The 26,575-nt window shown below is 40.9% G+C and overlaps 2 protein-coding genes across 4 annotated transcripts in view; one reads left to right on the top strand and one right to left on the bottom strand.

The window, feature by feature from the left end:
* LOC5574272 (voltage-dependent calcium channel subunit alpha-2/delta-3) overlaps positions 1-26,575 on the bottom strand; it is an 82,097-nt gene that overhangs the window by 9,124 nt on the left and 46,398 nt on the right. For 2 of the 3 annotated variants that reach the window (XM_021844867.1, XM_021844865.1), the window contains 9 exons: positions 22,671-22,959; positions 22,082-22,615; positions 21,894-22,019; positions 21,479-21,832; positions 21,238-21,417; positions 20,707-21,182; positions 20,484-20,638; positions 19,920-20,422; positions 19,621-19,863 (listed from right to left, as the gene is read on the bottom strand). In XM_021844867.1, the coding sequence (XP_021700559.1) occupies positions 19,621-19,863; positions 19,920-20,422; positions 20,484-20,638; positions 20,707-21,182; positions 21,238-21,417; positions 21,479-21,832; positions 21,894-22,019; positions 22,082-22,615; positions 22,671-22,958 (2,859 nt within the window). In that variant the 5' untranslated portion in view covers position 22,959. The remainder of the gene's footprint in view (positions 1-19,620; positions 19,864-19,919; positions 20,423-20,483; positions 20,639-20,706; positions 21,183-21,237; positions 21,418-21,478; positions 21,833-21,893; positions 22,020-22,081; positions 22,616-22,670; positions 22,960-26,575) is intronic. The other variant, XM_021844866.1, reaches the window with a different exon arrangement.
* Positions 356-1,243, top strand: LOC110676551. The gene is made up of 2 exons (XM_021844868.1): positions 356-935; positions 996-1,243. Exons 1-2 carry the CDS (start codon positions 513-515, stop codon positions 1,170-1,172), a joined length of 600 nt encoding a protein of 199 aa, XP_021700560.1. The 5' UTR covers positions 356-512; the 3' UTR covers positions 1,173-1,243.

Genomic DNA, 26,575 nt, shown 5'->3' with positions numbered 1-26,575 from the left:
TTGTTTCAACGCAATTCCGTAGTTGAGCCCTATATTTTAATTTTGGCTAAATTTCCAAGGTCCCCACTAGGTAGTTTGGCTTTAATTCCATTAGAAAAATATACTCAATTTTGGGTTGATTTAACGCAAAATTGAGTTCTTTCGACCCAAACATAAGAAAAGTTGCATTTACCCAAATTTGGCTTATTGGGCCAAAGTACCCCCCTTGGGTAGATGCAGCTGTCTCTATTTTTGACAACATTTGTGTGGGAGAAAGAGAAAACCGAGAGATTTTGGGTTGAAACTATGATCGATATACTTAATTTTGGGTAAAGAAAACTCAAAAATTAGTTAAAAATATTTCTCCGTGTACGAAACCCATAGACAATTACACTGATTATCGCAATCGATATGCACGAATGCTTCCTTAATTTGAGGAAACAATAAAAAATAATTACTCGCACTACTCAGTAGTACCATGATTTGCCACCCTTCCAACAGTTGTTATCGAAAACTCACCGTTACCACCAGATATGCGTTTCGCATTCATACTGATACTTCACGTAGTGCTCAACACTCTCGCCAGCAACACCACGTGGTACGCGGGATTTCTAGATAAACGTCCCTTCACAGTTCATACGACTAGATTCCTATGCACTGGTCAGCCCGACTACATCATTGTGGAACTTTGTAAGCTGAAACTGCGCCGAAACAAACCATCCTCTCTGTCTTTCCGAGGGACTTTTGTAAAACCTTTCGAACCCATTTTCGGATCCATGAAAATATGGTACAAGGGCAATGTGAACGTTTGGCTGCCTCTGCTGGGGATCGATGAATGGGGCGATATTTGTGCCTTTCTAAGTTCGAAACCCGAGCAGTTGACCATGATGCAACAACTTTATCGTCGATATTTGAAGGACATTTTGCCAAATTACGACTTCCGGTGTCCAATTCAGGTAACTTTTAATGTAAATCTGAGCAATATGAAAGGATAATTATTTCTAATTTCATTTTAGGGAACAATGGAATTTTTGGATTTCAGTTTCGAGGACTACATGTTTCCTCCGTTTCTACCAGCAGGGAGCTACCGAAACGATATATTATTTTTCACAGAACACAATCTGTCAGTTTTCAAATTTCAATTCTACGGAACCGTGCGAGCAAAGGGATTGGCAGATTTGAGTATGGGTTAGGTTTTTTTTAACAATGTTTTAAAGAATATCTGCGAGAGCAAGAACACCGATAATTATGTGGATTAGGGCGATTCAAATTATAAAAATGTTTGATAATCCAATCTCCCATATGCTCCTTACCATACTTACCATAAAGGTTTGAAGAATGAGTTTTTACTATGGGATAATTAGTTTGTACTTACATTACAGTACTAGCGTGTTTGAAATATACCTCAAAATTTCTCCATAATAATTTCCATATAAACCTACATTGTTTTTGGACCACCTTTAAATCACCACCTAGGAAGCTAAAAATTTCACAGAACACTATTTTTACGGTTAGGATGGTAACAAATACATGGAAGATTGGATTATCAAACATTTTAAAATTTTGAACTGCCCTAATGTGGATGCAACAATATATTTGACCTGAAATATAGGAACCGTCTAAGCCTTATAATAAATTTTTTTTTTGCGATTCCGTTGCAAATCAATCAACTTTTCATTGATTAGATGCACTACATAATGGCCTACTTTTCCTACCAAAAAAAAACAATGCTGAAAAGTGCTACTTTTTAGCACTGTTTTCGGTGCTAAAAAGTAGCACTTTTCAGTACTGTTTGGGATGCGTCAGCCTGTTCTGTCATAGCATCTAATTTTAATGTGATGTGCGATCCTGGTGATATTGTCGGCGCAATAAAATGTTAGAATAAGTTTCTCGCCGAAGTTAGATTTTTCTCAGAATCTATGCGAGATACCTAACTTCGGGTTGATTCATTGGCTCCATCCCATTACCCCGAACGCCATTACCCCGAACGCCACTACCTCGAATGGGTCACTACCCCGAAAGCCATTACCCCGAATGGGTCATTACCCCGAACGCCACTACCCCGAATGAGGTATTACCCCGAATAGTATGAGATACAGTACAGTATCTTGTTTTGCGTGCAAAAATGCGTCTCTAATGAAGGCTGGTAATAAATGGCACGTAAAATTCGTTGGTGAAATGTTCATCATATATTTTCCCTTCTTTTGTATGCCAGCTATTCTTTCGAAAAATTTTGATGGCTACAATATTCTTCTCATTCTTTCTGAGACAGTGCCTGTTTATCAGCTCAGTGGGCACCTTCGCAATTCAAGGGTTCATTCACAAATTTCATTTCGCCAAAAATTGCCATTTTTAACACCTACCCACCCCCTCGTACTTTTTTTTGTATGGAAATTCTACATATTGTGAATGGGCAGTAACATTTTGAGAACAACCACCCACAAACTTTTTTGCTCCCTTAAGCGTTACGAAATTTATGAATGGGCTTTAATAAAATAAGCCTTTTATTGACTGAAAGGAATTCGAATCCATAACCCTCAATATGGTGTTGCTTAACAGATGCGTAATCACCGGTATTTGGACTTTTTGGTGGTGTTTATATTTCAATTTTGTTTTTGAACAAATATTTTTCTTTCTTATGAATACAGGTTGTGTCATAGCATCACGTTGTTACAGTGATCATTAACGTCATAGCTGCAAACATTTCACCAGAAATTTGCCCTTCTTTTATAAATAGGCTGTTTTTTCACGATTTTGTAGGATAAGCTAGTCACTAATATTTCCATATAGAACAGCTTTTTATAAAGGAATATATCTTGAAGGCATTCACTAAAGTGATTCCTGCTATAATTCTAATCAAAAAATTTCCCTTTCTTTTATCTTCTTGTATTTAAACAGACAGGTCTCTTATGGATTTGCTCACCACTTTTCTGCCATCATCATTTCTTCATTATCTTGAATCAAAAAAATATTTTCTTTTGTGGTTATCTCACAGAAATTCAAATAAATGATCCCACAAATCAACAAAAGTTCTTACTGTAGCGTCAATCAGAGGCCGCCGATTTTTCTAACATGTACAATAGACTGATGCAAATCTTGAAGTTTTTGTTCCCCTATGCTTAAACGATGTCAATTATGGTGAAAATGATCCTCCCAAAATTTGAAGTGATTCGGAAGAAATTTGGTTGTACACACGCTATTTGAAATTAATATGGAAATTACTATGGAAAAGGCAAACCTTTTGTGTTCAGTCCTCTAACTGCTCGTCATAATAATCTATGGAAAAGTGAACACACTCATCTCATGTGAAAACTTCCCAGCTACAACTTTGCCGAAGACCACATTTTGATTGGATTTCTGGATATTTTGTTATTCTTGATTCCAAAGTTCAAACCACGCTGAGATGATCATTCAACTACTTTCAGAGCAACACTGCTGTTTTGCTGTAGAACATAGTAGCCTGGATTACTTTGATCTACTCTTCCCGCCAGGAGTACCACTGTTGCCTGCCGAGCAGTTGGTTAAGCATGTAAAATGCAAACCCACTTTATGATGATGAATAACAATTTATCCTGACGTCCAATCAAAAACTGGTCTTCGGCAAAGTTGTAGCTGGGAGGATTTCACATTAGAAGAATTTGTTCATTTTTCCATGAAATATTATGACGAAGAGATAGAGGGAAGAACACAAAATATTGGCGTGTTCCATAGTAATCTCCATATAAACTTCAAATGGCATGTGCACAGTCAAATTTCTTCAGAATCACTTCAAACTTTGGATGGATGCTATTTACCATAATTGAAATCGTTCAAGCATAGGGGAGCTAAAATTTCAAAATTTGCATCTTTCTAAATGTACAAGTGTACAAGTGCGATAGCGGAACGGTCGTCTATTAGGTTGGTTTTTAGGCGGGTTCCATAGAACAACATTTGCATATTATAGCTATCCTTCTCATAATAAATTCACCCTTCTTTTCGAAATAGGCTGTTCTTCAGAGCATTGCAATGTGGATGTGTGAATCTTCCCAAAATTAGAGGACAAAACTTAGTGTGTAAAAATTATTTGCAGAACAACTAGCTGCTTTTTTATCTTCTAATATTTGAAAAATACATTTTGACCCAAACTCGTGAAATACTCAAAAGGAATCGTACAATTATCTCCCCACTCTCTAACTAGAATATGTCTCAAAATGTTATCCATTCGGGGTAATGGCGTTCGGGGTAGTGACCCATTCGGGGTAGTGGCGTTCGGGGTAATGACCCATTCGGGGTAATGGCTTTCGGGGTAATGGCGTTCGGGTAGTGGCATTCGGGGTAGTGGCGTTCGGGGTAGTGTCACCGAAAATGACTATTTTGGACACCCACCAGGGGGTAATGCTTTTTGAAGAATATTTTTCTAATTTTGTATGAGCTGTATGAGCTGTAACCCACCCACCCACTTCAGCGTTATGAAATTTGTGAATGGGCCCTTCGGAAGTGGTGCATTTGATTCGTTCTAATACGCCCTACTTCCGAAACAGGGTATGGAAACCGAGAAAAATCCATTTTAGGTGAACTGCATTTTTAGACCGATCTGACAATACTTGTTTGGGAACGGATCGTCCAGCATTCGTATAGGTGACAGCAGAACCCGCTGCTGCACGCACCTGTTCTGTCCTCCAATAGGGAATATGGGTCTGTATCATGTGAACGAGAAAATTTGTGACATTCGTAGATATCGCAGCCTACGCGATTGAATAATAAAGAATTTATAATACACATAGATGTGCACCCACGTAGTTTCTATTGAAATGTTTGTCTGTGTTTTTGGAAATGATCCAGATTAAACGGAATCTTGCGCAATAGCAAAAAATGTTGTGCAACTCGTTGCAAAACTCGATTTTTTCAGCACTCGTTGTATTTATCCAACTCGGCGATCCTCGTTGGATAAATGTACAACTCGTGCAGAAAAAAAACATCATTTTGCATATATAACTATTGTACCGTAATCGGGGGGCGAATTGATCACTGAGGTGAATTCGATCAGGTCGGTACCAAATAGCATTTCCTTTCAAGGATGCTTTTTACTTCGTTGCCATCAAAGACATTAAATGTTTTTTAACTTTATAGATGTTTAATGATGGTTTTAAACTATTTATTTATTATATAGGTCAGTTTTACACAGAAATATTTACAGTTTTCGAAGTTGTTAGCAATACTGTTGGAAACGTCGGTACTAAACAATCCACTGGTGCTAAGCCTGCATGCAAACTTTGAGTGTTAAAAATGTTGTGTAAGCTTCAGTGTGAACTGCTGAACTCATTTCTGAAATCGTACAGCATTACAAGAGTAGTTTTTTGCTTGTAAAACCGTTTATTGTTGAATAACGTGATTATTTCAAGGGAAATTGCATAAATTTAGGCGTATTATGCAGATTTACAAAGTTTAATTTTGCAATAAAATGATGATATAGGTATATGAGTTGTAAGAATTTCGACATCATTTTCAGATTCAGGAGACCCAAATTTAGTAGATAGGGAAATTTTACAATCTTAAATATGCATTATTATATAGTGATCAATTTCGCCCCAATGTGTCATTTTCAATTTTTGATATTAAAACTAATTTTATGAAATTTTAAATTTTATTTTATAAAAAAAATCGATCACATAAACTGGTAGAGATTAATTAAGTACTGATTTAACCGAAATAAATTTTAAAATTTTTGAATTCCAAAGGAAACCACGACACAAAGTTGTGAAAAAGTGATCAATTTGCCCCCGGATTACGGTACCATTGCACTTGTAAATAATAGTTTAGTTGTTATATATAACTTCCTTAAAAATTAAATTTATTCGGTAAGATGGAGATGATTCAAACTTCGTTCCTATGTTAAAAGAAAATACTAATAACCTTCTTGCCACCAAAGTAGGAGGAGATCCCCCAGTACCGGACATCACCTAATACCGGACACCGTCGAAAAATTGAGAAATCATGGTTCAATCAAGACGGTGTATTTAGATGAAAAGGAAGCTCCTATAGAGAGGACTGGTTGCTTGAGCTTGATTGGCCGCCCGTGGATGCTACTCCAGTATCGCCAGATTAGCTGCACTTACACAAGGAACCAACTAGATGACTGCTTGGGACTAACAGACACCCTCAGTGTATAAGTGCTGGTGATCTTCTATTTTTTTTAGCGACAATGGCCCCTGCCACGTCAGAATGCAGACCAATGTGGGGAAGAGGGAGGAATTGCTGTTGTACTTATACTGGCCCACTGTAGACCGAGTCCGATTGCATCTACGCCAGTTCATGCGGGAGTGTATGGATTGGGGGAAGGCATGGCAGAGAGGTTTGCTTTTGTGGTTAGCAGACTGCCTATGTATCACGCGTGAGGTAGGGCATGCGCGTAGAAGAATCGAAGCGTTAGGGAAACGGTTTCTCATCCGTCTCTGGTTCTAGCGTTGACCTTCTGCTTATGGAGCAGGAACGGTAGCCATCAGACCACCAACCCCGCCCTCCTATAAGAGGACTGGTTGCGTAGAAAAACACGTCTTTGGAATATGCACGCTCTTTTGAAAAATTATTTTATCTTTTAATGATTTTGAATATGGAAAAATAATGTTTATATCGCAGGAATAATGGAAAACCAACATAATTTTAAAGCGAGAATGTAGTTTGTACCATATTTGAATCAAATATGGGCAAACTACAATTTGGGTCTAGCGCCTCCTATTCCTCTAGTTTCAGACAGCTTCATTTGTTACATGATATCTTTGTAATTTTGCACCAATATATATTGGCAATAGTAAAACTTTCAATGATGTACAAATTAAAAGAATTCGAGACATTTCCAGATCGTGTCCGGTATTGCGTACCTTTCAATATTGGTCAATTTGGTACCGTCAAGCTACCATTCACCGTGCATTTAAGAAAAATTTGAACTTCAAAAAATTATATAACTTTTCCAAATTATTTGAAGCGCACTAGAATACCACTACGTAGCGTCCAATTATATAATAATTCAGGGAAAAATCTAAAACTAATGATGCATAACAAAAAATTACTCAAAAATTATGTTTGAAAATGTCATACTAAGGTCGCCTCGTACCGTTCAATGTCACCATTTACCGTGCACACTAGTGCACCATTCACCGTGCGTATAGTTTTCGTCATGATTTAATTTTGTATCTCGAAAAAACGTTGTTAATGGTGAAACTATGTTGCTAGTAGTGTGCGCACTCATTTTTAAGAGTATTCAAATTATCATTTACAATAAAAACCATAAAAAATTATAATTGTCTAAATCATTATGTTTTCATTAAAACCGTAATAGGAGGTTTGACTGTATTGTCCAAACCATTCCATATTCATTCAAAAACTAAATATGAAGTAGCTTAATGACAATATAACAATAAATCTAATATTACCGAATAGTTTCATGCCTTTTACACTAATGCACGGTAATAGGAACCATATATATTGAAAAGGGTCCATTCACCGTGCATTTGGGTTTCAACTGAAACGAAATAAATAATTCTAATTTGCATAGAATCTTATTGCTCATACGATGAAATACATCTTACTTATAGTATCCACAGTGAAAACTTGTTGAAATTTTAAAAAATTTCATACTCTATCGTTAAAATGAAAAAATGTGATTTTTTGGCGTTTCTACTAAGAGTGTTGAAAAATATCATTATCAAACAGAATTCACATAATTTTGACTACATAAACTAGGTTTTTCAAAATGCTTTGTGACAAAAACTACTTCATTTCATCAGTTTTATCTTGTTTTGCTGACAAAAGAATAATTTGTGAAAATTGTATGAATATTCTGTAGGAATTTGTATATGTGCACGGTGAATGGAGGCCGCACGGTGACTGGTGACTTAACGGTACTCAAATACATCATCAAAATGCTATGTCAAAATTCATATTTATATTTTCAAATTTAATCTTGAGCGCTACAAAAACGATGATATTTTTCATAAATAAGCACCAAGACCGTATATAATCAAGTGTTTTTTTTATTGTTAATTTAGCAGCTCAGGTGTCCGGTACTGGGGGATCTCTCCCTAAATAACAAATTCACTTGTAAAATAACAAAAAAATCGTAATATTACTTGAAATCAATCAACATAAACGAAATTATAAGCCCTTTAAGTAATTGTTGTCAAATGAATTCATTACGAGTGATTAATTTTTACCTCTTCATGTGTATCCCTTCTCAAGGATGTATTAGTAATGATAACTCAATCATTTTAACAATCTAATGTCGACCAATTTTTGCGCGTTCCAGTCTTTACTGTTCCCTTAGTAAGGAAGGGTGACACCAACTTGAAATGGCAATTATCACTATGAGGAGACTGCGTCCGTCCTGATTAACCCTTGGCAGGCCTTCGTGTATGTTCGAAACTCTTCACCAACCTCGGTGAGTAGTAGGCTCAGATGTAACATTCCTGACATACGCCGATCCGGCTCTGAACACAACCCCTATGAAGGATTGTGTTAACCCTAGCATGGCCTCTCTGCTTACATAGACAACCATGGGATCACGAGAGGCGACTATATACAAAGAGTGGAGATAGTGGACCGAAGGGGGACACAATCAAATGGAGCAATCGAAACGAATCGGATGGAGAATCTAGTGGAGACGCGATAGTACTCGCAAGGAGCGGAAAGGTGCAGAGATCGCCAGTGATACCATCATTTGGGCAAAACGAGTAATCACAGGGACACTGTAGAAATGTCGTAGTGAGCAGCGTTTTTGACATAAAGCTCCAACAGCGAACGAGCAAAACTGCTCCGATGAAGTTATGGAGCAGAACTCCCCCGATGAAGTTACGCGATGTAATTCCGGGGGAGATCAAGGCACAGGAGAAGTAGAGAAAGTTTTTTAGTGGTTGAGCAAGCCTAACCTGTGTCCCACACCGTGCCAACACACGACTGGCCAGGCTTTTGAAGCTTTTTTGTACCCTACTACAGTCGCCTCTCCACATCTCGATATCGAAAGGACCATCGAGATAGGAAGAGATCATTTATTTATTTATGTATTTATGTATTTATTTATTAGTCAACAGGTAAAACATTACCCCAATGACCCTTGTTTCTTAAACAAAATACAAACACTAAAATATTCAAACCAAGATTACAAAAATTAGCACAAAACTCGACGGTAACTAGACTTATTAGTTTCACGCGACACATTAATATCAAAAACATGATAACACATATTGAATACTCGGGACATGCTACGCATTGGTTCCTGTAAACCGTAGTTTGTTCTGGCAGAAGGTATGTTGATGAACGAATGAGTTCGAAGATTGCGGCGTCGTACGTTGATGTCCAAGCAGCTGAGCAGTGTGGAGCAGTCGATGTTGCCTTGCAGGTGATCTCCAACAAAGCAGGCTTTGGCTACGTTGCGTCTCGACACCAGTGACTCCAATTTGATTAGCTGACATCGGCTACCATAGCTGGGCAGGTTAAGCGGATCTCTCCATCTGAGGTGGCGTAGAGCAAAGCGGACGAATTTGCGTTGAATAGCCTCAACACGTTTGATTCCATTCTGATAGTACGGAGACCAGATGATTGACGAATATTCCAGAGTAGGGCGCACTATCGAACAGTATAAAGCCTTTAGGCAGTACACATCCCGAAACTTTTTGGCATACCGGAACAGGAATCCCAGTTGAGATGAAGCTTTGGACACAGCATATGCAACGTGGTCTTTGAATGTCATTTTTGAGTCCAGGAGAATGCCCAAGTCTGTGACTGTTGCGTGCCTGCTAGAAAATATCCGAAATGGAAAGGTGCATGTTTGCGGCTGAATGATATAACGGAACATTTTGACACGTTCAGCGACATTCGATTTATTTGACACCATTCAGCGAAGGCTTCCAACTCATGTTGTAGAAAAACTGCGTCTTCCGGTTGCTTTATCGTCCAATACAGCTTCAAGTCATCGGCGTATGAAAGCTTCAGGCACTTAAGCTTGAAATTAACATCGTTCATGTATAACAGGAAAAGAAACGGACCGAGGTGACTACCCTGAGGAACTCCGGACCAGACTTTAAAGGGTAATGAAACGTGATCTCCTATTTTGACGGACATATTCCGACCGGTTAGGTACGATTGGAGCCATAGAAGCATGCTGTTTCCCATACCAAGCTTATCAAACTTGGCCACTGCGATTTGATGGTTCATCTTGTCAAATGCAGCGGAGAGATCCGTGTAAATGGCATCGACTTGTTGACCAGCCTCCATTAGGCGTAAAATGAACGAAGTGAAGCAAGCCAGGTTAGTTGTCGTCGAACGTTTGGGCATGAATCCATGTTGATCAGGCGATATGTAATGTGCATAGCTTTGGACCAATTTTTGCAGAATAATGACCTCGAACAGCTTCAGTTCTCTTGTGACTACAGTGAGAGTCAGATGTGTCTGCGATAAGCTCGTGCGTGATTGCGAAGTGCTTCAAGTGACGCTTAATTTGGCTTGCGTTTGATCAAAAGTGTCGATGATTCATGGTGTTAATACTAGTGGGGTGTACATGTATTCTTTTTTTCGAATCGTCTTGAGGTGAAATGATGCTTTGGATGGTTGAAATTGAAAGTGAAATGAAAGAAGCAAAAGTTCTGAACAAACGGAGTGCATGAAATCATGAAGAAATGTTGACATTAATGTGTGTGTATGATGGAAAGAACGGGGAAGAGACCCAGAGAGGAGAAAGAGGGAGAGAGCTAATTATAACGAGAGTGAGGGTTCTCCTGGAAATAAAGCAGTGAGAATAAACATGTTGGCGGCAAGTGCTAGTTGAGATTTTCGGAGTGTGATGAAGAAATTGATGTACAAGTGATCTAAACATAAGAAAAGTGAATAATTCTAAAATACCAGCCCTTTGCCTAGAAATCGGCCATACTTTTTTACATCAATGTTGTTGAAATGTGTGTTTTGTTTGTATATGTGTAGCTGCAGAAAAAGTTACATCGCACATAGTGTCGCTGCTGGCTGATAGATGTAGCATATGAATTCGTCTGTTTTTGTGTATTTGGTTTGGTGATGATACGTTTTGATGTGGAAATGTGTAGGGCAGCGTTCGCAGGAAAAATTGGTGCTGCGACGGCGGAAACCACTGCTGACCAAAGCTAAGTATTTTCTTTCTGTTTGTGTTTTTTTTTATTGTTTGTTTGGTCAATCATTAGCAAATGGACGGCGCACTGGATTCGCATTAGTAAAGTGAAAAGTCGTAAACAAAAATAACTAACGTCACTAAATTACACCACCATGGGAGCTCAATTGCTTGGTATTGTGAAACATTTGCATGCACTGTACACGGATGTCACGCACACTTAATGTCTTCCGGTATATATTCCATATATTCTCATTGATAAGTACTGGCACCCTTGTTTTCAGCATTCGAAAAGGAGAGAACGAGAGCGATTTAATGATGTGGTCACCTGGCAATGTGCAGAGTGGTATCTATTTTGTAGTGTTAGCGAAAGAACGTACATCGTTGTGTGCTCTATTTGAAGCTGCAATCTGAGTCGCACATGGATGTGTTGCTATCGAGCATGGTTTGCAACAGGGGAGCAGCATTTCCCCCTCGTTAAATGATTGTGTTATTGAGACTTTTTGACTATTTCAGCTTGAGTAACTAGTTGCTTTATATATTTTAAGAATATTTTCAGGAAGAGGATTCCTACAATATTTTAAAAATCTTCATGCATAAAATGTAACATATGGGGAAGGGCTAAAAAGGGCCAAATCTCGCGTGATGTAATTTATGGATGCACAGCTCAATTAAATCACTTTCGATTTCAGTACAGTTTCTATTCTGGTTTGCTATGTCCTACTTCAGCGTGTTGAAAATACCAGAATGGTTCGTAACCTTATATGAATCTTTTTCAGCATACATTGTTTACTGAATGGAAAAGATAAAAGTTTTTTGTGGCTTTGGTTTTGCTTTTTTGCAGGTATTGTGTTTTCATGTTTTTCTTTCAGGTATTTTAATGCGTTGTAATTTAGCTTTTATATGTAATACAAAGGTATCCAGATAATACCCTTCTTCAATAAATTTACTTGAAAATTTTTATTCCTTATAGCTACCAGACCACCTGAGGCGCACATATATTTGGTTTGTTATCCCAATTAATTGGTTTAACTTCCAGAAGCATCATGGAGTCTGCATATCTAAGATACTAACTAAATAAATGCTCTTTATATTTCAGCATGTCATTCTACTATATAAATTATTATTCATTCTTAGTTTGGAAATTACTTAATGAGGTTGGATTCATTACATTTAAAGATTCATATTAAATTGAACATCTTCATCTATTTCATATATAGCTATCATTCCCATTTTTATATTTGGGTATTGGGAGGGTACATCAAGGCATCATTGAAGTTGCAGCTGGACAATGCAATGGACTGCCAGCCGGAGTCTAGGAAAAGAAGGAGCATCAGGGGAAGATTAAAGTTGCAAATTTACAATGAATTGGAATACCTGAACGAGACGCGAACTTCGATTGTTATTTAGAATTATTACTATCAGCCCTGTCCAGCGTACACATCTAGCTTTAGTCATTTTCAGGAAACTGAGTTGCCGTATTGTATAATATTATATTATGTTTTATTATAATATTTTATGTTTTCTATAGCACATTACATCACAACAATTTTATTAAATTATTTAGTATTTTAATACTTTATGTCATTTACATATGACAATATACTGGAAAGCGGAAGGAACATCAAAGCATCATTGAAGTTATAACTGGACAATGAAGTGGAGTTAAAGTACGTGACACAAATTTTGTTTATACAGGATTGTTATATGGAATTATCACCATTTGCGCTGTACAATGTTACGGCATTCACCGTTTCCAAGATACTAAGTCGGGAGATTATAAATACTATATTATATTACATTATATTATGTTTTATTAAATTACATAACATTATATTATATTACATTTTATGCTATATATTATATTACATATTAAACTATATACCATTGACAATATTGTAGCGGCCTAAAGGCGGCTCGGAGTCTGCTTTTGACTTCCGGACTGGATTTTAAACGAGTGGCTTGAGCGCCACCTCCGAGGAGGACCACTCGTCGTGTTTACGGTGCCCGGCTAGGTACTGACCGAAGAGTCAGCTTTCAAATACTTAACAGTGTTCGGGAACAAGTGAGCAGACTCTTGCTTCAACCTGGCCTCGACGGAATCTAACATTTCAAAAACTGAGACCACACAAACCTAACCAACAAATCCCGACAGACAACCGAATCCTAGAACTCGACCTGACCCTTTTTCTCATCACGGGCAGAGATCTCCCAACCACTTCGACTCCATAACGCTTTGGAAGGCGGATTCCTCAACAAAAAACGGGAAAACTCAAGACAAAACGAAACGTGAAACGTACTTCAACTTTCTCAACTATCACTAACTAACACATGGCTTTTAGGGAAACAAGTACTTCAAAAAAGACATTTATTAACATTTAACTAATCTACATTTTCGTTAACGACTTTTCGGCCGACCTTTCTTCGTCTTCTACTATCCCCCTTCCTAACTAACGTGTGCGGTTCTAATCTCTACTCTCTAGCGCTTTTTGTGTGTCCGTGCTAATCTTCTTGCATGCAACGTTGCGTTTTACTCACGGTTTGTCAAAGCTCACTCTCCGAACTTACGGCATGATGGCGTTGCCGATGACGTAGGCTACCTCAGGATGACGCTCTGATGGCTTACGTTGCTCCTACGGAATCACGCTCATTCACGAGGGCGTTCAGGCGTTTCCAAGGCTCTGGTCCCAACGAGATGACGGTAGGCGAATGGTATTCTGCCTGGAGTGCGTTGGTGACGTTCGCAACTCCTTTCCGGCCTCAGGGCGCCGGCGAACTTTGGCACCAGAACGTGGAGGACGCGCGACGTGATGTGGTGCAGCGGGACGTTTTCACTCGTTGCTTTGTGCGATGTACTGAGCTCTATTTTTAGAAAATAACAGCCGAAGCTTGCGCTTGGCTAGACGGACACAATTAGCACATATAGGACACACAATAAATGTCATTTACCTTTGAACTGGTCAACTCGAGTTCAACACGCACAACGAATTACCGCACAATCTAGCTGACTATTTCAGGCCTAAACGGGGATATGGGGACAATTAATACTGGTTAAAGAACACTTCACGTTTTAAATAAACTCACGAAATCACACCACAGGAGAAACTGCACTACGCGATCCTACTTCTACCACGATCTGGAACAAAGTGGACGAGAATATTTCTGTTCTTCCTCAGATAGGATCTCACGGTATGGCTCCCGGAAACAGAAACCCGACGGTCTCCGTTAGTTATGTTTGTGTGATCTGAGTTATTGAAATCTCCGTCGCGATTGAATAGCCTTTTCTTGTCATTCCGTTACAAAGCCAAGTATTCAAAAGCAGACTACTTCGGGGTTCTCTAACACGGTAACGAAAACACGAACAGTGATTCTCGGTCTTGCGCATCTACGCTGCGTATCGGATAGCCTATCTACGCTTGAAGCAGTTGTATGCAATTTTCTGAATTGTTCGTGTCATTTTGGTTTCAATCATGTCCATGTAACTTTTGTTGATAAATATTTAAATGTATTTCAATTTGATTGACTAATTTTTAATAGAAAATAATAAATAAATAAACAATTAACAAATAAACAACTAACAAAAAGGGCTACCGTTACAATATACTGGGAAGGGAGGGAGCATCAGGGCATCATTGAAGTTACAACTGGACAATGAAGTGGAGTGCCAATCGGAGTCAGGTGGAAAAATGTTAATCGCTCGCGATGAATACTTTTCTCTCCAACAGTTGTAATCGATTTGACGCGCCCTTCTTCTAACAAACCATCCCGTGGAAAGCTCGACAAGTACTGCAAATTCCAATACACAATCTGCTGGATCACACTGTTGGAAGGAGATTCTCTACTTCCCGCGGGTTTCGCGTAAGTGTCTCTGCTTACGGGTCCGCCACCCCCCTTTTGGCCCTTCATACAGCAGTATGTTGAAATCAGGTTGGTAGTGAAATTTGACCTTACTGTTGAGTGGAACCGCAAGCAGAGCAAGACTCAAGCAAGGATGGTGGCTACCTACATGCATACATACAATAATGACCTCGAACAGCTTCGAAGTAGCGCTCAGCGCAGCTATTCCACGATAGTTGGAGACTAACTGTTTGCTACCTTTTTTGAAAACTGGAAAAACGTACGACTGTTTCCAGCAATTCGGAAACACACCAGAAGCCAGGGATAGGTTAAAAACCCTTGCAAGCGGGGCTGCAATTGTTTCTGCACAACGTTTGAGAACAAGAGAAGGAATGCCATCCGGACCAGAACCTGTGGACGATTTCAATTCCTTGCTTGCTGATGCAACCATATCGTCAGTGATTATGATTTGCTGCACGAAGGTGGAAAGCCGGGGAACATCTTCAATTGCATCTATAACAATGTCTGGATCGACGTGTTCATTGGTGAAGACGTTACTAAATTGCGTGCGGAACATATCAGCAATGTCTTCTTTGGAATCGGCCTCACGTAAGCCGTCGGACATGGTAGGGGGCAATCCAGATTCTTTCCGTTGTTCATTAACGTGTTTCCAGAAGCTTCTAGGGTTTGCTTTGAGGATGCTTTGCAAATGGTCCTGATGAGCGTTGTACAGACAATCATTCAGCTGCTTATATTCAGTATTCGCTTGCATGTACCGTGCTCTCGTAGAATCTGTACGAAACTTACTATGACGTCTGAGAGCTGCTTTCTTCACCCTCTTGAGATTTTTCAGTTCAGAATTAGACCAGGCTGGTTTCGAAGGTTCACGTTTGATCTTGACGGGAACGTACTGATCTATGCCGTACAACAAGATAGCAGAGATTGTCGAGGCAGCCAGATTTGCATCAGAATCTCGAAAAACGTCGTCCCAGTCAACATTTTCGAAGAAATTGTTCAGTCCGTTGAAGTCAGCGTTACGGAAATCGTAGAAAACACTTTCGGAAACGTCGTGGAAGCGTTTTTGCGGACATATCTCCATTTTCAGCAGTATGGGAGGATGATGCCTGCACGTTTTAACAAGTGGCGATGGGGCTTGCATTACCGTACTAGCATCTCGTAATTCCTCGCTGACGAAGCACAGGTCTAGCACTCGGGAGTTTTCATTCATAATGCCGACAGTCTGTCGGAGGCAGGCAGTGCTGTACGCGTCTAGTAGCTTTCGGGACGTCAGGCTGATCGTTGATCGAGAGGCAACCGGAAAGAGAGAACCGGAACAGTCGTACTGCCAGGAAATACCACTCAAGTTGAAATCGCCGATAATCATAATGCTGTCTCTTGGTTTCAATTGAGAAACCACCCAATCCAGCGAGTCAGTATGCTTTTCAATCAGAGACTCATCGTTCACCCGATCAGGGGGGATGTAAATCACACACAGGTAGAGCGTTGCGTCGACAGTGGTAATAGCAACCCACAATTGCTCGATTGATGATCCGTTAGGAGAATTTAGCACACGAGATTTGAAATTCGATCGAACAGATCGAGACAAAAAAACATTTTTATAATGAATACTAGATTGAAATTTAGTCTAGTAAGTGGAAGTCGTACCTACTATGGGCTTCAGAAGAAACGGCGGTCAAGATAAATTCACCTTGCACCTCTACGGACATTAGACGTGGAGTATGCTCGAGGAAGACCTGCTAGCTCTTGGGGTTTTCGATCGGACCTTCGGAACGATCGGAGCTTAGGACGATCTTCGGCGTTCGTGGATGAACCACGAGCTCGCCCAGCACTACGGCGAACCAAGAGTTCAGAAGGTGGCCCAAGCTAGAATGATATGCTGGGCAGGGCACGTTGCAAGAATGCCGGACAATAGTTCGGTAAAGATGGTGTTCGCTACAAATCCGGTCGGAACAAGAAGGCATGGGGCGCAGTGAACTAGGTGGACTCACCAGGTACACCAGGATCTGGAGTGCGTGGGTCGAAGTCGAGTATTGAGAGATGTGGTCATGAACCGAGTGAATTGACGATATATTTTTGACGAGGTTTTATCAAGTTGATAGATGTAGAACCAAATAAATAAAATAATATAATGGCATGGGCTGGCATAAATAACATAATCGGACCCGACATAATAGAGATTGATCGCCGATTCGTGGAAGAAGCATACGTGCCTTTTGAAAGGGAGACATCGGCGAATTGGTCTCATAATACCAGGCATTGCATTATTCGCTCTCTTTTGAGTATGAAGCACGATCAAAGTAAGCAAAGAAAAATATCCCATCTGTTGCGGTCCACGATTGTCAATATATCGCAAGTTGTAACAAGTCTGATAAATGGAAGCAGCGAACGAGAGCCCCAAAGAGAGAGCGATGATGAATTTCATTTTTCTCGCTTGTTTAGCGTTGGGGGAAGGTGTTTTTCTTTACTGGCACGATAAACAATCCACGAACTTCCAATAGCAATAGTGTCCCCCAAGTTTGAAGCATATTTAAAGGGGTTTTATCATGCACTACTATCCCCCCAATCTGATCAAAGTTGTAGCAGTATACGATAAACAGTCTCTCATAATGTGCAGCATATTACCCAAGTAACCATAAGCACTAATAATAAGCCCTTAATCAGCATCATAAATGCGTACATGCATTATAATAGCGCCACAAATGCTTACACACCTTATAACAGCACTTCCGCTGCATAGAAACCCTATTACAGCATCATTAATGCTTTTAAGCCTGATGCATACGGGCATTAAATAAGCACTATATTGGCTCTATATTCGCATACAGGGCTTGTTTAAATGCCATCCAGTGTTTTGACAGATATACCACGTGCTTTGTGTTTGCATGTAGTGGTGAGAGGGAGTCAAACATAAGTCTTCTCACTACTACAATTGCAGGTTTTATGACGGGGAAAAGTGGTGGTTTAAATTGGTCACTTTTCTTTCCAATACTATTCATCTTATGTGGGCGAAGGAGCAAAGGAGCAGAACTTCAACAACTCAACAATACAAGTGTCGCAGGTTCGAGACGCAAAATGAGGAATTTCATCATCATAAAACAAGGATCAATATGTGGCAATTTCAAGTCCTTAAAAGGATGAAAACCACCAAAATGAATAAGTCTGATACGGAGAAATACTATCTCAATCATTTTATAACATTTTGCATACTATTCGAGGTTTCCGTTTTCATTCATTTATTTATTTACCTCGTGTACCAGCTGCTTGGTCGCATACGCGAAAGCTCTCTGGCTGCGTACGCGAAAGCACAAAATATTCGCCCGAAAAACCTGGCGAAAACAACTGACATTTCTCACGTGGTCTTATATCAGCACTAGTGATGCCGAGAAGCACGGTTATATCTTCGCATTATAATGGCACGCTATTTCGCCTTTTCTGGCATTATAATAGCATTATATGCGAATATAGAACTGACAAGCATCAAATGATTACCCTATATGCGCATATAATGCTGTTACCGTGCCGCATTATCGTGCTTACTGGTTACTTGGGTATAATAGTTACAGAGAGCGATACGTGAGATAAGCTCTCAATTTTCTCAGGATTCAATCCCTGCATAATACCACAAAGACAACGTACATGGTAGACATCATGGGCCCATAGTTGGAAGTGAGGTGGTGTTAGGTGGTGATACTTTTGAATTAGTTGAAAAATGTGTGTACCTTGGAACTCTAGTGATTTGCGATAATGATGTTACCCGCGAGGTGAACAGGCGTATTGTAGCTGCGAGTAGAGCTTTTTACGGACTTCGTATTCAGCTGAAGTCCCGCAGCTAACAGACGAACACCAAACTCGAGATGTACAGGTCTCTAATTATTTCGGTTGCTCTGTACGGCTTCGAATCTTGGACGTTGAAAATGGTCGACCGGCGAGCTTTTGGGTTCATTATTGAATGTATAGTGCTGCGAACAATACTCGGTGGTAAATTGGACAATGAAATCTGGCAGCATCGCATGAATCACGAATTATACCAAGTCTATAGCGGAATAGATATTGTTAAGGTCGTGGTGGGCTGGACATGTAGCTTGCATGTCCGAGGAAAGCTAAGTTAATTTTCAGTTGAGAACCAGGAAGAGGCCGTCACCTCCGTGGCACATCGTGCACTGGATGGCTTTTTGTAGTTGAGGAGGATTCAAGGTCACTTAACGTTCAGGGTAACTGGATGCGATTGACCGGGTTCAATGGAGAAGGCTTCTTCATTCGACATATATTCAACGCAACAGCCCATCAAGTATCAAGTAGGTATAGTCTAAAAAACTTCGAATCAAACCCGGGCAGATAATCATGAAAATTAGGTGGATTAGGCCCTTGTACATGGATTCGCTCTGAGAGATACCTGGATAAATCTTTAGTGAAACATTTGAAGAAATATCTAAAGTTCCGTTACGGGACTCTCAGCAAGTTATGCATAAAAAGCCGTTTGTTTATAGTTCCAGCCATTTCGATAATCTCATTCTTCTCATTCAGCAAGGCTTAATCTTCTCTCAGAACTTGACCTCATTTATGTGATCTTGTCTATGTATTTGAACAGTTAAAATTTGAAGAGACTGGTAGAGGTAGATCGATTTTAATACTTTGAAAAGTATTTCATGATGCACTGCTAGAAGGAAAATACTTACATGCATCAACGAGAAACCATCGTTCTGAGCTACTCGTTCATGGTCGCACAGCCCTTGCAGGTCAAATACCGTTATCATGGAGAAGATTTCCTTGTCCACCATCGATTGCATAATTGCGCCTTGAATTTCGCCGAAAAATCGACCCGTATCGTTGTAGGTCTCCGACAAAACCACATACCCGTTGTGGTCGATTACGTAACAATCACGGCTTTCCGAATTGCAAGTTTCTATGCAGCCATCACACTGAAAGAAAAATTAGTATCAATTCTAAAAGAACTCTATCAACTTATATGACATACTGTTGTTCTCGACGTAATTTCCATGAAGCGCTCGTACATCAGCTGATGCGAAAATTGGAATCCCGTTACACAGCCTGGTGTTTCAAAACCTCCATCTCTAGGAAAGATGCCCATCGACGCGGTAACTTTCAGTTCTTCGTCTTCCGGTTCGTCCGAAGCGTGAGCCACCGAATACACGAAACTTTTCGGATCAATTTTGTGCTGCAAGATGGCGCTTCTGTACCAAGTCTCGTCGATGGCTTTTTTGTGATAGTCACCGAACTCGTTGTCAGAATCTACTTCAACCTCCCCAAAAATAAACTGCCACCTCGTAAGGCCACTCATAGTTGCAACGAAGCGTAGCGTGGCGTTGTACATATCAATGATTCTTCGCTCATTTTCATTCTCAAACTCCCAATTCCGGTAGCTGGTGTTTGTCACCTTCGCGTCAAATACCAACAGCTGAACTAGCTCCTTATTGCAATAGTAAGCATCATCGTCCAGCGTTTTTCTACCACAGTTCGCTGCAAAGGCATAAGAGGGAGTGGAGATTTGAATTATGGGGAAATTTTGAAGCCTACTCACGTTCGTCACCATCTTTTTCGATATCGTCCGGCTCGGACTCATACTGCTGGAACCATTTCCAGTTCGGTTCGTAAAGCCGCACCAAAAAGTGGCGCAGCTCATCCTCCGGGGTTTTGAACTCGTGGCCCTCCAGGTAGTGGTATTTGCAGTAGATCCTGACAACGTAAACATTAAAATTAATTATTTAGGTGTTTGTACAACGATTCAAAATAACGAATCCTACCAATCCGGATGAAGTTTCCAATTCTCTCCAACGAAAAAGTCGGATATGTTCAGTCCCATATGCTGGTTTCGTTTGATCTCATCTCCAACCTTAATCCATGTATTGCCGTAATCATGGGGCAGCACTAAACCCAACGAGAATGGAGTGTTCTCCAAGGGTTCGTAGTAATAGTCCTGATATTCCAGCGACACTCGCCGCATTTTATCGTAATGAAACCGAACCGGAACCTTCAACATCTTGCCCGATTTCGAAAAGACCAAGTTTTCTCTGAGAGCTTCCATTTGCGGATTCACTTCACGTCCCGTCAAAGTTTCGTCCGAGGCTTCCATGATATCGTTCAGTACTTGCTCGATTTCTGTTAAATCTATACTGTTGTAGTTCTCCTTGAGACGACCTTTGTAAACAGGTCGAAGATCTGGATGCATTACCACGTATCCGTTGTTACTCACGATGAAAGAGTATCCGTTTACTCCAAGCTAAGAAGGAGATATTACAAAAACATGTGATGAAATATAAAACCCATGAGCGAACCTTGTAAGGCAGCGTCTGATCATCCAGATCTTCGAGAGGAATATCCGTTCCCGCTACTCCAAGCAGTCGTGCCGTCCGAGTTTCATTATAATGATTCGCTTTCCGATCGAATGCTGGTGCACCGACTGCAATCATCAACCGAGGTGGTTCATCGTCGTCTGCATCCGACTGAAGATTTTCCTGAAGAATAAAACAACTTTTTAATAGAAGACCTCAGAGTGTTTTAGATCAATCATCATACCGCTGTATCCGTGAACGCATGGGTCCATGTCGGAGGATGTTCAACGCCTTGCAGAACCAAAGGCGTTGCTATCACAGTTACGTACTTCAGCACCTCTTCCTGTACTTCATCCAACGATTGGATGTGTGAGTAATGGCCTCGATTCAAACAAGCCATCCATTGGATTTCCCGCACTTTGGTCACTTCCCGTCCAAGAAGGTAAGTGAACACTCGCACCGGAATTTTGGTTCCATTTTCGAACCAATTGTACTGCTCGAACACGTCGGTTATGTTACTGGGCACTCCATCAGTGATCAACATGATGGCCTGGTTGCAACCACTAACCGTCTCGTTGCACCTTCGCATCTCACGGTACTAGAAATATGGAAGTTAGTAAGGAATAGCTATTGCAAGGAATGGTTTAATCGAATCTCACATGTTGTAACAGCTCAAAAGCCTTCACGAAGGCTTTCTTGACATTGGCATAGCCATCTGGTTCAAGTCCTCGAACCTTTTCATTCATAAATCGAATGTTCTCCGGAGTTGCTTGAATCAGCATATCCTGAAACATATAATGGGAAACTTGTGAAACCTCCCACAACCGTCTACTACTCAAAAACTTACCGCGAAACAATCCACTAAAGGATCTACGTCGTTCGAGTACTTATAGATGTTGATAAAATCGTTATTGGAAAACGTATCTAGTATACTTTTAACAGTTAATTGAGCTATGTAGTTACGATAGCCGGTCATCGAACCGGAATTATCGAGCAAAATCACAATGTCTTTCGAGCAGGTGGCCGTTTCAATGTACCACGACCGCTTTCTACAGTCGAATGTATCCACCTGCCGTCGGTCCCACTCCAACGCCGGATAATGCCTCAGAATACCCGTGTAGGAACCAAAATACTGCCACGACAGCGCCGGATCCGAGTTGTAGTTCTGCATGAACACGTCGTCCAACGCTTCGGACCATTGGAGAGCTTCCATCACCCACGGGTACCGGTCGTACACGTTCTGGGGCACGTGCACCGAGCTGTACGACGTGTTCACCGAGATGTTGAAGAAGTGCGTATCTGGATTCAAATACATATTCCGGTACATCCAGATGTTCTCCTCCAACGACGACGGTATGTTGGGCTCAGGTCGACCATCGATCTGAAAAGAAAACCAGTCATGAGAAGAAACCCCTACATATCACATCCACACTCACATTCGAATACTTGCTCGAATAGTACGTGAAGTTGCCCGCGATGGTTTCGTTGAACTCGAACTCCTCGGACAACTGCTCGGCCATGTTGATGATGCACTTGATGGCGTCCATCTTGCGGATCAACATCCGGCCGACATTATCCACGATAGATTTGATCAGACTGGTGCCGTCCTTGTGCTCCACCCGGGCATTGTATGCTTTGTATTTCTGCGTGATTTCGCTAGCCTTCGTCATGGTTTGAGCCAGGTCCCACAGTTCTTCCCCGAAGTTATCACCCCATTTTTCCATTCTGTAAGAGAAATAAGAGACAAATTAAGCCTTAATGATGTCATCTAATTCATGTTTATTTCAAGAACAAGACTACAGAACGATTAGGTATTGGAAAATTCAGTGCCTACCAGGCGACGAATGAGAACTGCTCACTATAGATTGATTTCGACGCCCCAAAATATATGGCACCTACTTTCAGTACAGCCTAACGTATTGTTTGTTTATTTGTTTTTATTGTCCAATAGTTTCACTGCCTCAGATTTAACAAAACATGCGTAAAACATTGAATTGCATAGGGAGCCGGATCCTTTTCTTGGCACTTTTGATTCACTTCGGCAGTGGGTTTTTTTTTAAAAACTACCAAGCTTATAATTGACAACAATATTCGTCGTATTGAAACGCTTCTTATTGCAAAGTTTCAGACATTTCGGCCGAGAAAAAACCCCCATGCCAAACTGAATCATGGAAGTGCCCAAGTGGCTCTGCACCCTACTAAAACTTTCATTCTACCTATTCTACGTTACTCATTTAATACATTTAGTTATGACGATTTCAAAATCTAAATCTCCACTCTTGAAACTTGTTTCCGATAAAAATCGTTTTACATCAGGTGGGAAAGAGTTCCAGTTTAGTAAACCTTTGACGTACAGGGAACTGGCGTATTATCATCAGATTAAAAAAAAAACAACAGGCAGGACTGATGCGAATAAAACGTTTGTTAGGAACAACCAAGAACGTTTCTATTGTGTATTTGGGCGGAAAAACTACCGGGAAACCGAAAATGGACCGGCGGAACCGAGTTATAAAAGAGACGCACAGGAACTATTAATTTTAACTTTATTCCGTCTTTACTGTTCGGATGTCGATTGGAAATTAATCATTTCACTGCGGTCGATCTCGTAGCGGAAAGGGATGTTGTTGTTTAGGTTGGCACGAGTGAACCGTTGACAGCTCCAGTGCTGCCAGAATCGCTACGAAGTTATAACAGCTCTTCCCCACGAAATAGGCTCCGTTCTAGCTATAAGTTGAGCTTCTGTGGCGGTTTGATCGTCCGCTGTGATCGTCGCAATCCTTGATCCGCTGGCAAGCTCGCTGAATCTGCAGATCTCCCAGTTTTAGCCATTCCATTCGAAATTGGCGATTGGATGCCCGTTGAAGGAATCGGAATGGTCGAAATAGGAGCAGTGGTCATGTCAGCGGAAGCATGAATCTTTTCTTCCGGCGTCGTACTTAACGGCAAGTCAAAAGTCACTGCGGTAGTGTTGTCGTGAAAAACTTGACAACCGATCTCTTCGCCGCGCAAAGAAGTTGCCTCTGTTGAAGAACTCGATATACCTGCACCAACGCTACGCAGTTGGTCAATGTGGCGTTTCCAGACCCGTTCGTCATTAAGTTGTACCAAGTAATGGAGTTTACCAAGCCGTTCTTTAACGATCCCGAATTCCCACTTATTTTCATGAACGTATTCTCTAATTGCAACGTTAGTACCCACTGTTAATTCTCTTACCTTAGATTGAACTTCGCTTCTGTTCGGATCCTTCGAAGGAATCATAAGATCAAGCCTTGAACGGATCTGGCGACCGAAAACTAACATAGCAGGGGAGAATCCAGTGGCAGGGTGAAGCATTTTACGATACGACAGAAGAATATTGCAGATTTCACTGTGTATTTCAGAGCGGTTGCAGTTCAAAGACTTCAGTTTGGATTTCATCGTCTGTATGAACCGCTCTGCCTGGCCATTTGTGGCAGGATGATACGGAGCACTGAGCTTGTGGACAATGCCATTCATCTTCAAGAATCTGGCAAAATCACCTGAAGTGAACTGTGGCCCATTGTCACTCACGAAAACCGAAGGTAGGCCATAGGTACAGAAAAATTCTCTGCACAGACGAATTGTGGTCTCAGTAGTCATGTTTTTAACCACATAGACCGCAGGCCATTTGGAAAACGCGTCAATCAAGATTAGGTAGTAGTAACCCATGAAAGGACCGGCATAGTCCGCATGAACTCTTTGGAACGGTTCGGATGGCGTTTCCCAACAATGGAACGAGACTTTCGGAGGATTAGCCTTAGCAGCTTGACAGGAAGCGCAATCCTTGACAAGGTTCTCGATATCCTTATCTATGCCTTCCCACCAACAGTAGCTACGAGCAAGCGATTTGATTCTAGAAATACCGAAATGCGTTGAATGAAGTTCACGAAGAACCTTCATTCGCAGCGAAGGTGGTACGTAGACTCGACTTCCTCGCATGATGCAATCCTTCTGCAGAGTGAACTGTTCTTGATCTACGCCAAATCGAAATTTACCGTCGACCGCTTTACCCGTTCTTAGGGCACGTAGTAACTCGCGAACACTATCGTCTGAAAGGGTAGCTGAACCTAACTCATCAACAGTAAGCGGAAGCGTTTCTATTGCATTTACCTCAACAACATCTGGTTCTTCGATCTCGGACTCAGGGTCAGTGTGAGGTGTTGGTAAACGAGACATGGCGTCGGCATTGAAATGATCCGAAGAACGACGATGACGAATCTTGTAATCGAAAGCCTGTAAAAATGCCGCGTAATGCTGCATACGCATTGCAGACATAGTAGGGAGTCCTTTGGATTCTGAGAAAATTTGACTGATGGGTTTGTTGTCAGTGACAAGGATAAACCTACGCCCGTAGAGGTATTGGTGAAACTTACGAACACCGAAAACTATCGAATAAGCCTCCTTGTCGATCTGTGAATATCTTTGCTGCGTTCGAGTAAGAGTCTGTGAAGCATATTGCAATGGTCGCTCAGTTCCGTCAGGGTACTGATGACTGAGGACCGCTCCAACGCCGTACGGAGAGGCATCGGTAGCCAAAATCACTGGTAACGACGGATCATAGTGAACTAAGAACCTATCTGTCTGCATTTCCTTTTTCACGAAAGAGAACGACTTCTCACAGTCATTACTCCAAACAAACGGTACATCATCCTTCAACAAGTTATTTAGCGGATACAAAATCGTACTGAGGTTTGGGAAAAAAAACGACCGTAGTATGTAATTAGTCCCACGAACGAGCGGACTTGTTCCTTATTTTTAGGAACCGGCATGTTTTGTATCGCATCAATTTTATTACGTAGCTTGTGAATACCCGCCTTATCGACCATATAACCGCAATACTCGATTCGATCAGAGAAAAAGTCACATTTGTCTCGATTCACACGTAAGTTGTACTTATCCAACCTCTTGAAAACTTCTCCCAACCTAAGCAAATGAGTTTTGCAATCAGGCCCTGTTACGCGAATATCATCAATAAAGACAGTAACGCCGGGTATACCCTGGAGAATTTGCTCCATTAGACGCTGAAATATAGCTGGGGCGGAAGCGACTCCATACATGAGCCTGGTAGGCCGGAACAGACCTCGATGGGTGCTCATCGTTAGAAAGTCCCTATCTTCCGGACGAATCTCGAGTTGTAAGTAGGCTTGAGAGAGATCTAACTTAGAGAACGTCTCCCCCCCTGCAACGGTTGCAAACAGTTCTTCAACTGTAGGAAGAGGATGGTCATCGACAAGCAAATGTGGATTCAGGGTGATTTTATAATCACCACACAGTCGTACCCTGCCTCCAGCCTTTTTCACTGGAACGACAGGAGTGGCCCACT

The sequence above is a fragment of the Aedes aegypti genome, chromosome 2, assembly GCF_002204515.2.
Source record: "Aedes aegypti strain LVP_AGWG chromosome 2, AaegL5.0 Primary Assembly, whole genome shotgun sequence".
In the NCBI taxonomy this organism is placed as follows: Eukaryota; Metazoa; Arthropoda; class Insecta; order Diptera; family Culicidae; genus Aedes; species Aedes aegypti.
This window is presented reverse-complemented; position numbering and strand designations above follow the sequence as displayed.

What these genes read in the sequence shown, in the direction of transcription:
- LOC110676551 (XM_021844868.1), top strand. Translation starts at nt 513, where the DNA reads ATGCGTTTCGCATTCATACTGATACTTCACGTAGTGCTCAACACTCTC. An exon ending in ACTTCCGGTGTCCAATTCAG is followed by an intron (nt 936 to 995) that starts GTAACTTTTAAT and finishes ATTTCATTTTAG; the next exon opens with GGAACAATGGAATTTTTGGA.